General features: G+C 40.9%; 1 protein-coding gene across 1 annotated transcript in view; it reads right to left on the reverse strand.

The window, feature by feature from the left end:
• Positions 1–14,177: 14,177 nt before the first annotated feature.
• The window catches only part of znf644b (zinc finger protein 644b), an 81,032-nt gene continuing 80,405 nt past the window's right edge, over positions 14,178–14,804 (reverse strand). Inside the window, 1 exon segment of the mRNA XM_072390287.1 lies at positions 14,178–14,583. Coding sequence (XP_072246388.1) covers positions 14,178–14,583 — 406 coding nt within the window.

Below are 14,804 nucleotides of genomic sequence, written 5' to 3' on the forward strand. Positions count from 1 at the left end.
TTGTTACTTTCAGATAGAGCCAGGCATGCTGTGTCCCCATGGAAGCAGCCTTCATGCTAAGCTAAGTAAATAACAGTTATGTAGAACCACACAAGTTCAAATGTCCAGCTGTTTTTCTGGATATCAATGCTGCCAATGTGTAACTCTCTGCTGTAAGCAAAAACACCATAAACTGCTTTTCTGCCCCTTTTTTTATTTATTTACAGTGTACATGACTGGGTAAAAAAAATTGTTAGGTATCCCCTGTTTTTATCAGTTCCTGTACAAATCCAGGCGAGCTGAAGAACCTCAAAGTATTGGAGTGAAACATAAGTATCCCTTGATTGTGTACCTGGAAACATAGAATAGATTAACTGTTAAATACAATGCACTAAACCCTTATAATCAGATTGGATATCCATGAAACATTTAGGAACTGATTTTGTTTATAAGATTTTCAGTAGTTACCTGGAGTGGAGCTCTGTAAGCTTTAGCATTGTGTTAATTACTTTGTTAACAAAGGTTAGATGAGAGCTTTGATATGATCAACCTCATATAGCTAGCCTATACTGTTGGTCCAAGAGTTGCATTCCTACTAGATGTGAGTCAGTGCCAGATGTTGCTAGCTCACACTGACTTCGAGTAGTGGATGGTGATTTTGTCACATGATGCCGCAGTTTATTTTTTCTGTTAAAAAAACCTAAAGTTTCAACCTTAAAACTGCCTGCTTACAAAGTGACTTTTATAGCTGCTGGCAGATAGCTTTTAGTAATATCGGAGGAGAACCAGCTTAGCTGTTCCAAACTGCTTCTACTGTTTGTAGCTTAGCTACAACCTGTTCAGTACACCAGTCTTTTCATCTTTCTCTCTGTAAGGAACTTAACAATCATGCTGCCCACAATATCAAACTATTCATTTGAGTGCTTGATTATCTCCATTGAAGCAAAACATTCAATGAGCTATAAACTATACAGGAGAAAACTATTGTTTTAAAAGATTGGATTAGAAAAATATGATTGAATATATCAAATGGATTTGCACGAGTTTGGCCACAAAAAGATTTTTTTACTATTTATTATGCATGTGTATAAAATTCAACCTTTCAATTCAACTCTTTGGGGTATGAGATGACGGAAAAACAAAGCTCAAGTCTGCAAGGTCAAATCTTTGGGTTCATAGACCCCGAGGAGGTAAATTGATTGTTTAGTGTTAGGGGAAGGGTAGGAGGAAAGCATTTAACTGCTGACAGACAAACTCAGTTCCTTCAGGGCAAAGCAAGCAACATGTTGCTTGACATAATTTCCACAGGCCTGTGTTCTACAGTCTTCCTTTGTTCAAAGGGGCAAGACCCTCGCTTCTGTTACAATCAACCCATTAGGAGAGGCCTTTCGTTTCCAGTGGATTCTGTACTCCCTTGCGAACCTCAATAACACTTTTCTGATTGAAGGCACAGAGGCCCACAGACATCTGCAGATTAATGGTGTTGAAAAGTGAAAAATAATCTAAAAAGAAAGCTCACAAATTTGATCACATTTAGTTTATATAAACAGCATTACTGTAAACCCCATGTTTGGATCAAAATGAATTGTTTTTGCTGTGTAAATGTCATATATAGGCCTACAATAAAAATAAATAAATTGCTCCTACCCTTGGTGAAAAACATAAAAGTATTTAAAAATCGACCCCTTGGGTCTGCTTTGTCTGTGGCTGGAGGCATTATTATACCACAGTTGTCACAAAGTACCCCCTCAGGTCATTACTCCCAGGCAGCTACGGACCCTTTGGCAGACAGAAACTCCATTATCTGGGACACAGAGAAGGCATGAGCATAGCAAAGAGGACAGGGGAACAAGGGGAACTCACTGGCCATGGATCTGAGGAAACAGAGATGGCACCGTTATGATGTGATGTTTTCTGGGGCCTCGCCCAGGCCTGGAAGCTCCCCATTTGGGACAGGTTCTAGTGGTAGCTGGCATGTCCTGGCAGAAAAATACTTAACGCAATCAGGAACATAATTGCATATTTTTTCATCTGCTTTTCATTTGATGCATATATTCTCTTTAGTTAAATTGTTTCCTTCTCACCAGTTCCAGCCCATTGGAGTGCAGATGAGAGTGATATGCTTTTTGGTGTATTAAATCAAAGCAAAAGCTCATTGTAAAATACATCAGCATTTCTATTCTGTGACCAAACAAAGAAATATGTGTCAAGGCAAACAGACATCAGTATGCTCAGTAGATAATGTATGCTAAAATAATATATTAACTCTTTAAAATCAAAACAGGGGTATCTAGAGCATAGATGGTGCTGTCCATAGATACTGGGAAAGAGTCCAGTTTCATTGATGTCATTTTCTAACAGATCTTAACATGTAAGGTTTTCCAATCCATTTGGGGTATGGCATTAGTGTAGTACTTTTATCCCACAATCCAGAAGAACAGTGTTTTTACAACACAGACAATGCACTTTTAGGGTCAGAGAGGGAAGTTTCTGCAGTGGTCAACTAACCTTAGCCAACCTTATTGTGTGCCTCTCTGTTAAAGGGTCTATTATCAAATACAGTATTTTTCCACAAGTGAGATAAACTATTTATCAAAATTTCTTAGAAACTCATAAAATATGAAGAGTTTTTCGTTCTTTATATTTCTTCCTTTCAATTTTCATTTTTTGATCCAGTCTCTTTTCTCACGGCTCCGTCTCCCACACAAACTACTGAACACATTTTCCATTTACACAGCATACATACACATTCACAGTGATCATAAACCCAAAATATTATCTGGTAAACAGTTTATGATGAAGCATTTCCTTGTAAACAGCTATGTTGTTAGCATTAGCTCTCTACCAAAAAGACTACAGGTACAAATGAAATAAAGTAAACAAAAATAGGAATGTCACGAGAACCGATACCAAGTCCATGCAACAATTCTATAACTGTGACGGTACTCCTTTTTCTACAGTACCATAGGTATTGTAGGTAATGCAATTCCTCCAGATGTGACTTGGGCAGCATATACACCTACAAGTGTTGTAGTGTGCCGTTAAATGCCAAAGGAACACGGATGATGGCAACTGCAGTTGCAGCGACAGCTCTGCCTCGACTTGTCGAAAAGAAAAATAGTAATAGTCAGTAACAGACATCCAGATGTATTCAAAGAATTCAAAGTGATTGAGTGATCAAATAATGTAGGGGCGGGCGATATGGCAAAAATATCACGATTTTTTAAAATAAAATCACGATTTCGATTTTATCACAGTCTTAAATTGAAAAATGAAAAACAGAAGTGTTGCAGAAGTATTTTCGGCTGGGCAGCTCGTACCGCAGGTCAACTACTTGAAGCAGGCGTTTGAACCCCTCCTTTTCTACTGTCTTGAAAAGTACCTTATCTTTTGCAAGATAAAAGGTAACTGCTTCTGTTACCTCTTTCTATCGCTTGCTTGACTTGTCATATGGAGTGCCTTTGTCAAATGCCTGTGTTAATGTTGTCTGTTTTGGTCTTATGCTAGCTGCTGCCTCCGCCCGCGGTGCCGGTGCCGCCAGGCCCCTCGCTGTTTGGCTCTCAGCATACTGTTTGGGATGCTTCCTCGTCAAGTGATTGAACAGGTTCGTCGTGTTGCCACCCGACGTGCGAACCATTTCTGTGCAAACTTTGCAAATTACATTTGCTTGCGCTTGATCAGTTGCAGAAAATCCAAACCAATTCCATATAATGGAGGTGGAATTTTTTTTTAAGCAACCAACTCCTCTGTTTGCCTTTCAGCCATGGCTCTCCATGCGGCTACTGCTACACACACAAACAAGGAGGCAGTTAAGAAAGCACGTCACTGCCCGTAATTCGCTGTGATTGGTCGGTCAGGTTGACGACGTAATACATCTAGTGCGTCGGTGCATCAGCATAGAACTGCGATTTATATAACGTGCCCTAGACGATCCTACGATCTCTGCAGTTTGACAGATCGTTATGGATCGTCTTCACGTTGCAATCCTTCACAATTTAATATCGTCATATTGCCCACACTTAAAATAACGTATCTGCTTACATTGCAAAGACTAAAGTTGTGTTCAAAAGACATGCACAGATCACCTTTGCGCTGGTAAGCTAAAGCTGCAGTGCACATGCGCGATAGGCACTAAGCAGATATTTTTTCAAATTACAAAGAATAAAATATCCCACTATCATGGTTCTGATATTGCCTGTTTGCCTGACAGTCTCTCCTACACAAATGTGACACATTTTCTCTACTGACAGCATTCTATGATGAGACACATGTAAAAACACAACACAACGCCACTGTTGTTTTTTGTAATGTTAAAATGTTTTTAATAAATGAGTATGTCGAAGTACATGGAATTTATTGGTTTGTTTTTTACCGTGATATCATATTGAGTATCGAGAATCGTGGAATTTCACTGGTATTGGTATCGAGTACTAAATGTCTGGTATACTGACATCCCTAAAGATAAAACTCACCAAAACTGATGTGGCTTAATTCTTATCTTTTCTTCGTCTGTTCCCGATCAGGTAAGTATCGTTCATAGTTGTAAATCAACTTTTCCACTGTTTCTTCCACTAATTGATCGCTGCTAGTTCTCTCCGATCTCTCCTCTGCTTTTTCCCCATCAGGTCTCTGTTCTTGCAGAGAGCCTCTCACTGAGGTTCTGCGACTAGGTCCTTAAAGGAGCAGTGACATGAATTCATATAGGCACACTTTTAATCTTTTAACATATTTATGCAACTTTTGAAGTTATTTATTCTTATTTATATCATATTTTAACATGGGTTACATTCTCCCCTTTTTACTTAATGCACGTCCCTGTGCATTCTATCTCGTCTATACTGTCATAACTCTGGGAGTTTTGGAAAGCGAGGTCCTTCAAGGGAGTCTATGAACACATCACTCAAACTTTGAAATAGAAACTGGACTATTGTAACTAACGGGTTCCCTAGCTCAGGGTAAGTCAGTCTTTAAGTTGTTTTTCTGTCTCTGATAGGTCTTCTTAAACAATTTCCTTCAATCTGGATTTCAGTTTGGTCCATAACACGTGTTTTCATGCCTCTCCTGAGCAGGTTGAATAGAAGAGAATAGAAGAAGCTGATAACCTCTAACGATCCACCCACCACACTAACACTGTCCTGTCTCTTTTATTGTGTTTGCTCACCCCAAGACAAATTACTCACATGTGCAAACTTGCTTGGCAATAAAGACCCATTCTGATTCTGAAATTGCCTATTCGTCAGAGATGCTGAATAAAAATAAGAAAATAACTTGAAGTAGCCAGTCAACTTCCAAGTCATAAGCTTTGAGAAACAATAAATCTTATTCTAAAATCATTTTTTTTAAAAAGGGGAAAAAAAAAGTTTCAGTAATTCAGTAATGTTTCATTAATCAGTAATGTTATAGCCTAAACATATCCTTGTCCCTAAGATGACACTGGAACGACAATGCTTTCACTTCTCCCTAATTCTTGAAAACCTAACCTTTGTCTTGGTATAGGCACAACGGCTAATGATTCTTTTCAGTGTATGCGTTTCAGTATGTTGCATAGGAAAATGGTTCAAAACCTACTTCCCAAACAGAACATGAATCTCTTTGACTGTAATAATATCTATCACCGTGTTTTTTAAACCATTTAACCTCAGCCACAGTATGCTCAGCTTTAACTGACTCACCATCTTTTTTCAAAAAGACTATGACCTTAAGCATTCAGCGCTGAAATCAACGCTGGTTGAGCTTCAGCTTTCAGATCAATAACAGGATCTCCAGTTTTCTCGTCATTTCTAAGCCACCTTGCGAATACACATGACTTTTGCTCTGTAGTCTCCTGTTGATAATTCCCCTCCTAGTGTGGATCTGTCGAACCTGATTGTGTTGAAAGACACTCTGTGTACATAGTCATTTTTGCATAAAGTATTAAACATTAAAAGGAGTGCATCATTGCTCTGTATTGTTGCTTTCCTAAAGCAGAAGATTCTAACCAGTCCACAAGTCATAAAGGTCACTGACAATAGATCCCAAGTAGGGATTAATATGCCCTTTAGGCTCACGTGGGCCTAGAACAATTCCTGAGATGATAATATTCTCCTGCTTAAATCTCTCCTCACAAGGCAGATTCAATACAACTAGGTACATAACACTTTAATCTTTAACCTTATCATAGGGCTGAAACCAGTGTGATGGTAAATTTTATATCTCAGAACTAACAAACTCTCCAATCCACATTAACCATTTGTGTCACCCAGACACACTGATTGTTTTAAAATATTTGTCACTTAATTAGCAACGTTCCACATTCCTTACAATGACGCTTTTGTGTATGTTTTGGACGAGTTTGTTATTTTTCAACATGACTGCATCTTTCACATTTTATGACTCGTCCATCGTTTACAATTATTGTTGCCTCCTGAAGTGTATATACTTTTTTACAAACTGGTCATGCCACATAGTGAATGGAGTCATCACTTTTGAGTGAAAGTATTTTTCCGATCATATATATGCTTGAAGGAATTCTTTCAGCCAAATGTTTCAATATATCAAGTCTGAAAATGCTACCAACCACAAAAATAAATGACTTAACCAGATCTAACAGAGCTGTATCACTGTATACTGTATTGCAGTTCATTTGATTGGTTATTCATCCCTCGCGCAGCAGCACTGTTCGAGGGGCTTAATTTCATTGTCTGCTTCCGCTAGCCAGTATCAGAGCACTCTCACCAGTATCAAATCAACAGGTAGACATGCTAACTACGCTGCGGCCCTGAGTTGTGCATTTTTCAGTGAAGTTCACGTCGAGTAGCACGTAAATGATGCCTGGGACAAGAAAACGACTCCTCATCATTTCTTCAGAGTGATACACCTCTTTCCGTGAAACCGCACTTACTTTACCTGCAATTGAGAGGCTAACCGCTAGACCAGAATTTTTTCTAAATAAATATTATTTTCCCCTCACCGACAGAGGCGGTGCTGCATAAAGCTGAAACAACCAACAACAATAAAAAAAACTTCTGATATAACACATAACAGCAAAAAATGGAGCTGCATCAGATCATATTGGTCTGTTGATATTATTTCTATCAGAACTTTTACTGAGTTCTTCCACGTCCGATTTAAATATTTAAAATTAAATCAAAATTGATTTAACCCCCTGAGACCCGATCTTTTTTTTGTGTATTTTTATTTTTTTCATGATCTTTGAAAAGAGTATGGGCATAATAAATACTTTAATACATTTTGTCTTGGTACATGAAGTAGTTTCTGAGAAAAAATATGTCCTCATATGTGGACAATTGGTCAGTATTAATAGATAAAAGTAGAAAGTTACCACTGTGCAACAAATTGTGAGGCTCCTGTTAACTTCCACAAAAACACTAACACTAAGTGTAAAATGCAACAGAACAGGTAAGTTTTGATTGCAGGTTCAGGAAAACGTTGTGGTCCACACTACATGAGACTTTCCTGCACAGCCCTTTTCATGACAAATATCTCTCTCCCCAAAGAAAGTGTGACACTTGGTTGAAAAGGTCTGTCACATATTGATGTGTCACTTTCTGTGTTCATAGGAGCCTGCAACAGATACTTTGAGAACATCAAGTTCACTCTAAGTTGACTGAGTACAACAGAATGGAGGAGGATCAGAGGGCCAAAGCTCTCAACAACAGAAGGCATAAGGTGAGTTGACTAACTTATGGATTGTTGACATGTTTTTTTAAAGATCCTTAGAATGAAAAAGAGATCTCTGTTTGCTTTTGTGTCACATTACAGTGTTCACTGTAGATAGTCTGCAGTGTTATCTCTGGATACAATAACTGAAATATGTTGTATGAACTGTGCATAAAGATGTAGTTTCTGGTAATGCAGAAAAGGTAAAACATGTTTTAATGTGTTTGTTTTCTTAATGTTTACACAAAAGTGTTCTCATTGACCTATGGCTGTCATAATTATCAAGAGTAATATCTAACAAATGTTCTCTGTTTTCTTTTTAAGCTTTTAAGTTTGCAGCTATCTGTTACTCGCTCCATTTTAACTGATAAGGAGTACAGATACCTTGAAGGGAGTGGAAGGGAAGGAGATGGACATTGAATACAAGGAAACATGGAAAGTGTATTCACCTGAATGGAGGGCAACAAGATATTTTAGGTGGGGGCCAGCACAAACTTGCTGAGCTACAAAGAAAGTCCTGCAGGATGGTACACCGCAGAGTGGCCAGTAGTGTATGCAGCATGAAGCAACTTCCAAGAGGCATCAACAATATTTATTTGAAATGAAACCATAGAATTTTTTGTGTGTTGTTAACGAATTTCTTTAAAAATTCTTGGTCTGTTTGTTATGTCTGATATATTTTCATTCATATGTGCAGTTATGTAGATGTGAAACACCTGATTAGAATACTTGATAAACTGTTTATTTAATAATACTGATATTTCATAAATGCTTATTGAAATGGTAATGTGTTTATTGGTCCAGCTAGTGATTTGTACAACATGACAAAACTGACTCGGTGATTTTGAAATGTCTCATAAGGTAAGATCTTAGAAGATAAAATAATTTAAGATGGTTAATACTTTCACACGAAGGCCTACGTGCCATATTTTGCAATTAATGAAGAGAACTAGCACATCAACCATCGGGTTCTCACATTTGCATAATGAAAAAAATTTAAATTTAAATAAATACATTTTAAAAAATTTTTAAATAAATTTTTTAAATATCAGTAAATATCCGTCACGTATGGTCCTGAATCTGCGAACATGATACGCCAAAGATGCGTCGAGTTTCCGGAGAGATCTAAAGTAGGAACTGTGAGGGATCAAATACAAATCTCGTATACTGTCCGCATATGTGACGTATACGGGCATATCACCGCACCAGACAGTACCGTATCTTTATGCTTTTAGTGCAGTGATCAGGTAAGTTACTGTCTCCAGGATCAGGTAAGTTCAGGTTGTAGATGTCTACTAGAAGATCCTCAGGGAAAGCTTTGGCCACATCTGAAGGATCTTGTTCAACAGCAGTCAAATCTTTGGAAGGTTCTGGTTCAATCCTTTCTGGTAAATGTTCCGTTTTCAGGGGTACGGTGGAATCCTAGTGTTTCACTCTTAGGTTTCTGTGGCCATGATAGTAATATTCCTCAGAGTCGAATTGGGATTCATCCCCATCAGCTCTATCTGAACTGTCATTTTTAGGACGTTGTCGAGTCCTTGGTCACCATACTGCTTTTGGTGTGTTAGTTTCACTTTCAACTGGGGTTATAGGAAGGAAACTGCACTGCAGCAAGAGGTCACAGTCTTTGTGGACCATCTCTTGTCTCAGGTCTCACAACATAGACTGGGATATCTCCAGACTGTCTCAGAACAACATACACATCAGACTCCCACCTGTCGGCTAACTTGTGCTTGCCTCTAAGATGGACGATTGGAACCAAGACTCGCCTGCTTTCAAGGTGGAGTCGACAACATGTTTGTCGAACCTTGCTTTGTTGTGATTTGTCATCTTCTTAGCATTCTCAGTTGCTACTCTATAACTGTCTTCGAATTGGGATTTCAGGTTGCGGACTGGCTGGTAATTGACTGTCAAGTGGAAGGCTAGGTCGACTGGCAATCTTGGCTGCCGGCCAAACATTAACTCGTAAGGAGTAAAGCCAGTTGTCTCATTCCTAGTACAATAATAAGGTACTAATGGGGTTGACGTAATCTCACCAGTGACTCTTTTTCTGATTTTCGAGGGTTCCCAACATGTTGAGCAGGGTCCTGTTGAACCGTTCTACAGGGTTCCCTCTTGGATGGTAAGGGGTGGTTCTTATCTTTTGGGTGCCAATGAGCTCAATGTCGGGATCTTGGTCACTGTTGAGCTTTTCAAGGATGCCATAGTGGACAAAGAAGTCAGGGATGGGGACAGCCACAGCGCATTTCATAAAATGGGCAGTAATGATCAGTAAGTAAGTGTTTCAGTGTTACTACTCCACAATGAGAAAATCCATGCACACAAGTTCGAATGGTCTTGTAGCCACAATGTTGACGAGTGGTGCAGCTTTCTTTGGGATGGTTTTACGTCGTATGCAGCGGTTGCAGGTTCTGACCTTAGCTTCCACCTTGGCTGACATTTTGGGCCAATAGAACTACTTCTGAACGAGGTCTAGGGTGCGCTCTGTTCCCAAGTGGTCCATCGTCATGGAGGCTCTTAAGGACTAAGGATCTCAGGGCTTCAGGCAGCACAAGCTGGTACTGAGTCTGAGCACCCTCTTGCCGCTTGCGAAACAAGACACCGTCTGATGCTTAGCTTATGCTTCTCCGTAATGTCAACGTGTCGACATGACACCGTCATTGAGCATTCGCAGTTCTGCGTCGAGGGAACATGTTGCTCTGCAATTCACCATGCTGCTGGGTGGCTGTGTGTTTGTGTGGTTTCAGGGGTTATAGCCAAATCCTTGCTTTTTCTTCCAGTTACAGTTAACAACAGTAAACAATGGCAACTTTGGTGGAACAGCTGTATTTGCAGTTGGAGCTCATTAATATTGAAGAACAAATGCCTATATTGCAAATGTTGAAGCACAGGCAACGGAGAAGACGTCTGCGGAGGTGGTTTGTATGACCACTAAACTGGTCGATGCTGGGAACGGGTGAATTTACAACACTGGTTCACCCACTGAGAGACCTGGATGAACAAATGCACTTTCAATACTTTCGAATGTCAACGGGCCGATTTGACAAGCTTCTTCACCGTGTACAGCCATTAAGACCGGAAAAAGCAACTGCCGGAAATTACGTTCTGAGCGGACCAATCACGGCCCTTACGGTCGGCGTCAACACAACGTGTAGTTAGAATTCTTTGGAGGTGCATGTCAGGCTATGGTGTAGGGGTCCACGTCGATGCCGTAGCTACGCCGTCGAAATGACGGAGAAGCATAAACTACACTTAAGCTTATTCCACTCTCTTAATAAGAGACCAAGCTCAGAGGAAGTTCTTTCCTCAGGGATGGTGGGGGTCTCTCTCCCAACTCTACCTGTTTGAGTACTTCACGAATACAAGAATTAGCTTTTTGCTTGTCTCTCAATTTAGCTGGTTTTAACAAGGGAATAACAGGTAATTCACTAAACTGATCCTCCTCTTCAAAGCTTTCTGGGAGAGCTTTTGGATGATGGGTAGGTGACACAACCAAGGTGGTGTTGGGTGATGTTTCCCCAGAGTGATTGTTGATCACTTGGTGAATCAAGTCCTTCTCACAGATGGCCTTGATGGTTTTCATTAAGATTTTCATAATCAGTCTCTGACAAGTGTCTTTTTGTGAGTTGTATCCTCTCTAACTATTTTTTTATGATGATGTGTTATCAGGTAATCTGCCATGAGGACGCCTGGACAGCCCATCTGCGTCTTGTTTTGCTTCCCAGCTCTGTATTGTAGCTGGAAATCAAATGTCGACAGAGCAGCCATCCACCTGTAGCTTTTGGCATCGAGTTTAGCAGAGGTAAGAATTTACGTTAATGGGTTGCTATATGTTATATGCTATAAGCAAAGAATGGGCTCCCATACAGGTAGTCCTGAAATGTCTCTGTTACTGCCCATTTAAGGGCAACAAATTCTAATTTGTGCGCAGGATACCTGGATTCACATTTCGACAGACCTCGACTTGCATAAGCAACAACTAGCTTCTCTCCCTGTTGCTCCTGATAGAGGGCAGCACCGAAGCCCGAGGTGCGCGCATCTGTATATAAAACGAAGGGGAGCTTGGGGTCAGTGAACCCGAGGATGGGGGCAGTTGTTAGCTTTTCGATTATGGTGTTGAATGCTACCTGGCAAGCAGGTGTCCATCTATTGCCGAAGAGGTCTTTTGGATTGTAGTATTTCTCAGTGTTCACTGTGGTTTTAGTGTATTTTCTCAGCAGCGGACAAGCTCATTGAGTGGCTTCACAATCTTTAAATAGTCTTTTACGAACCTGTGGTAATAACCGCAGAATCCCAGCAAGGTTCTTAGCTCCCTCAGGTTGTTTGATTTTGGCCAGGTTTTTAATGCAGGTTTTTCAGACAAAATATGGCCAAGGTACTTTAAAGAGGTTTGGAAGAACTTGCACTTCCCTGGTGATAGTTTCAAATCAAACTCTTTCAATTGGTTGAGCACTCAAATCAACCTTTCCTCCAGTGTTGAGAAGAAGACGATGAGGTCATCTAGGAAGACTAGAGCTTGCTTCAAGTTCAAATTTCTCATACAACACTCCATAAGCCTCTGGAACGTGCTAGGGGTGTTGGGCAGACCAATGCAGTTTTGTGTTTGTCTGCTTCCTCCATTTCTATTTGATAGAAGCCGGATTTGAGATCAAGCACTGAGAACCACCTTGACCCGGTCAACGCAGAGAAGGACTCTTCAAGATTAGGTAAGGCATATGAATCTGTTACTTTTTGGAGATTCAATTTATTGTAGTCTATGCAGAGTCTTTTTCCTGACGACTACAATTGATGAGGAGGAAGGAGACTCCGGTTCACGGATGACTTCTGCATCAAAGATGGCTACGCACAGCCTCTATGTGTCAGGGGTATATAGGTCTCGGCCTATGTTTGAATGGTGTTTCGTTACTTTTTATTTTTTAATTATTTTGTCAGTGCGGCCAAAATCATACTCATGCAGTGCAAACACCTGCAGTATGGAACTCAATTTCTCAGTTATCCTCTGTTTCCACTCGTTGGGTACAGGAGAGTCTGTAAAATCAAGGTTGAGATTTGGTTTATGGTCAGGTTTTATTGGGGGCGTCTGAGTCGGGGGTCTTAACAGATTGAACACTTTTAACAGCGTGTATCTCTGCTGTCACTGCTTTTGGAGACAGGGTGATGACATGGTATGACTCATTCTTGAGCACGACTGGTATGCAGCATGGCAGCTTTGGTGGTAGACTTAGCAGCCTATCTGTAACCAGGATGCCACCTGGCAGGGAAGCTGACTTTGGTGAGTCTAACATCACCCACTTTCCAGCATCAGATGTCCTGCAGCTCCTTGATCCTTCAAGGTCTGTCCAGCTGCAATAGTCTCAAAGTCTCCGCTATGTAGCCTCACCTCTCCCAGACTAGAATCAACAAGACTGTCTTTTCCTAATTTCAAGTGTCTTTAAAACAACTCTGTAGCCATAGGAAAGAGACGAATAGCTTGAAGGTGTGATGTCTGCATACTGTTCTTAAAGAACAACCAAAGTGTTTGTGCCTATCAGCACTGATGACAAAGTGGAGCTCATATCGGGTACAACCAAAACTAGTGTGGGCATCATCTCAATGTCTACTCCAAGCAAGCTCTTTGGGAACCTGATGGTGGCCTCAACATAGCCAAGGTAAGGGACGCGTTGGCTCCTTCTACCTCAAACAGGCCATTCAAGAAATTGATAGGTAGGTGAGACAGGTTCTCTAGATAGAAAGAGTTAAGGATCGTTGTTACTTGAGAACCTGAATCTAACAAGCAACTACAGTCTTTGCTAGCTATGGTCACTTGTGCGGTGCATTTGGGTTCAATCAGACCTTTTGGCAAGGCTATTGACTGTTTTTGTGTGTGAGAGTACATGTAAGCTCTGTGCAGCTTCATTTTGGGACACTTTGTCTGTGTCCCAGTCCCTGCTTGCCCCTCAACCGGAACTGGATCTAGTTTAAAGGATCTGCCTTTGGGGTACCATGTTGAATATCCCATGCTAGCTGCTTGTCTTTTAGCTGCTTCCTCTTATCAGCTACAAGAAAGGGGTTCGGCTCAATTTCACACTGAGGCTTAATGTGTCTATCCTCTCCGCATCTAAAGCAATACCAGGGCCTTGGTCTATTGCTTGTGTTATTGTTCACATCTCAGCTGTGAGGCTGCAGCTTTTGGGGTGTGGGAGTATCAGCTGAGGACTTCACGGTAGCTGGATTGGGAGCTACTGGTATGGCAGCTGGTTTAGACTTTCTACTGTCTTTCTGTGTGATACGTGTTAGCTGGGACTGTAAATCAGCAATTTGTTTCTTTAGATCTTGGATTTCAGACCTCTGATCAAGAGTTGGCTAAGATGGGTTGTAGTCTTCTTCGCTCTGGATATAAAGACCTTAATAGTGAAAAGACACTCTTGGCTTTGAAACACTGAAGTGCTGTTTCGTGCGGGATGCTTTGGAAGTACACACATCTTCTGCTGTGCGGAGTAACAGGAGAAGTTCAGCAAAGGTAGTTGGGTTCTGTTTCTTTTGTTCTAGCAGGAGTTCAGCTACCAAGATGTTGTCCCAGCAGCCTCTGACAAACTGTCTGAGAATATGCCAGTCAAGGTCACTTGACAGTCCTCCAAAGACTGGGTTGACAGTCGGTTCCTCTCGTGCGTTTTAATCGAGTTCATCTTGAAGAACGCAGCCTCACAGGTGTAGGTTGAACCGAACATGGTAAGCACATACATAGCCAGCATCTTCACTGTGCCATAGACCTTGGGACAAGATACCCAAAATGCGCTCAGGCTTTCAGCACCATGGAGAGCAGCCTTCATGTCGCCTGCAGCCTGAATTACAGCCAGCTCACTCTGAATGGCTGCCTCGTCCAACTGCAGCATTTTCACCGCGTCTGTGGTGAATTCTCCGCTTGGGGTGATGGTGAATGGGTCACGCACAAATCCAATGACATCCCTGAAAATAAAAAAAGTAATCAAATCTAGCAGAGAAGTTGTCTTTTAATTGTGTGATAAATGTCTTCATCTTGTCTATTACGTTGCCTTCTCCCACCATCTTCAGTGTGTTGAAGTGCAGCAGCCTCCTTGACAACAAATCTGCGTGGAACAGATCAAGTTTGTTCCCAAAGGCATCAAGATTTTCCACCAAATCCACCACTGATTTTTCTTTTCCTTGCA

This window comes from Leuresthes tenuis, unplaced genomic scaffold, assembly GCF_036924035.1.
Source record: "Leuresthes tenuis unplaced genomic scaffold, fLeuTen1.0.hap1 SCAF_7, whole genome shotgun sequence".
Classification (NCBI taxonomy): Eukaryota; Metazoa; Chordata; class Actinopteri; order Atheriniformes; family Atherinopsidae; genus Leuresthes; species Leuresthes tenuis.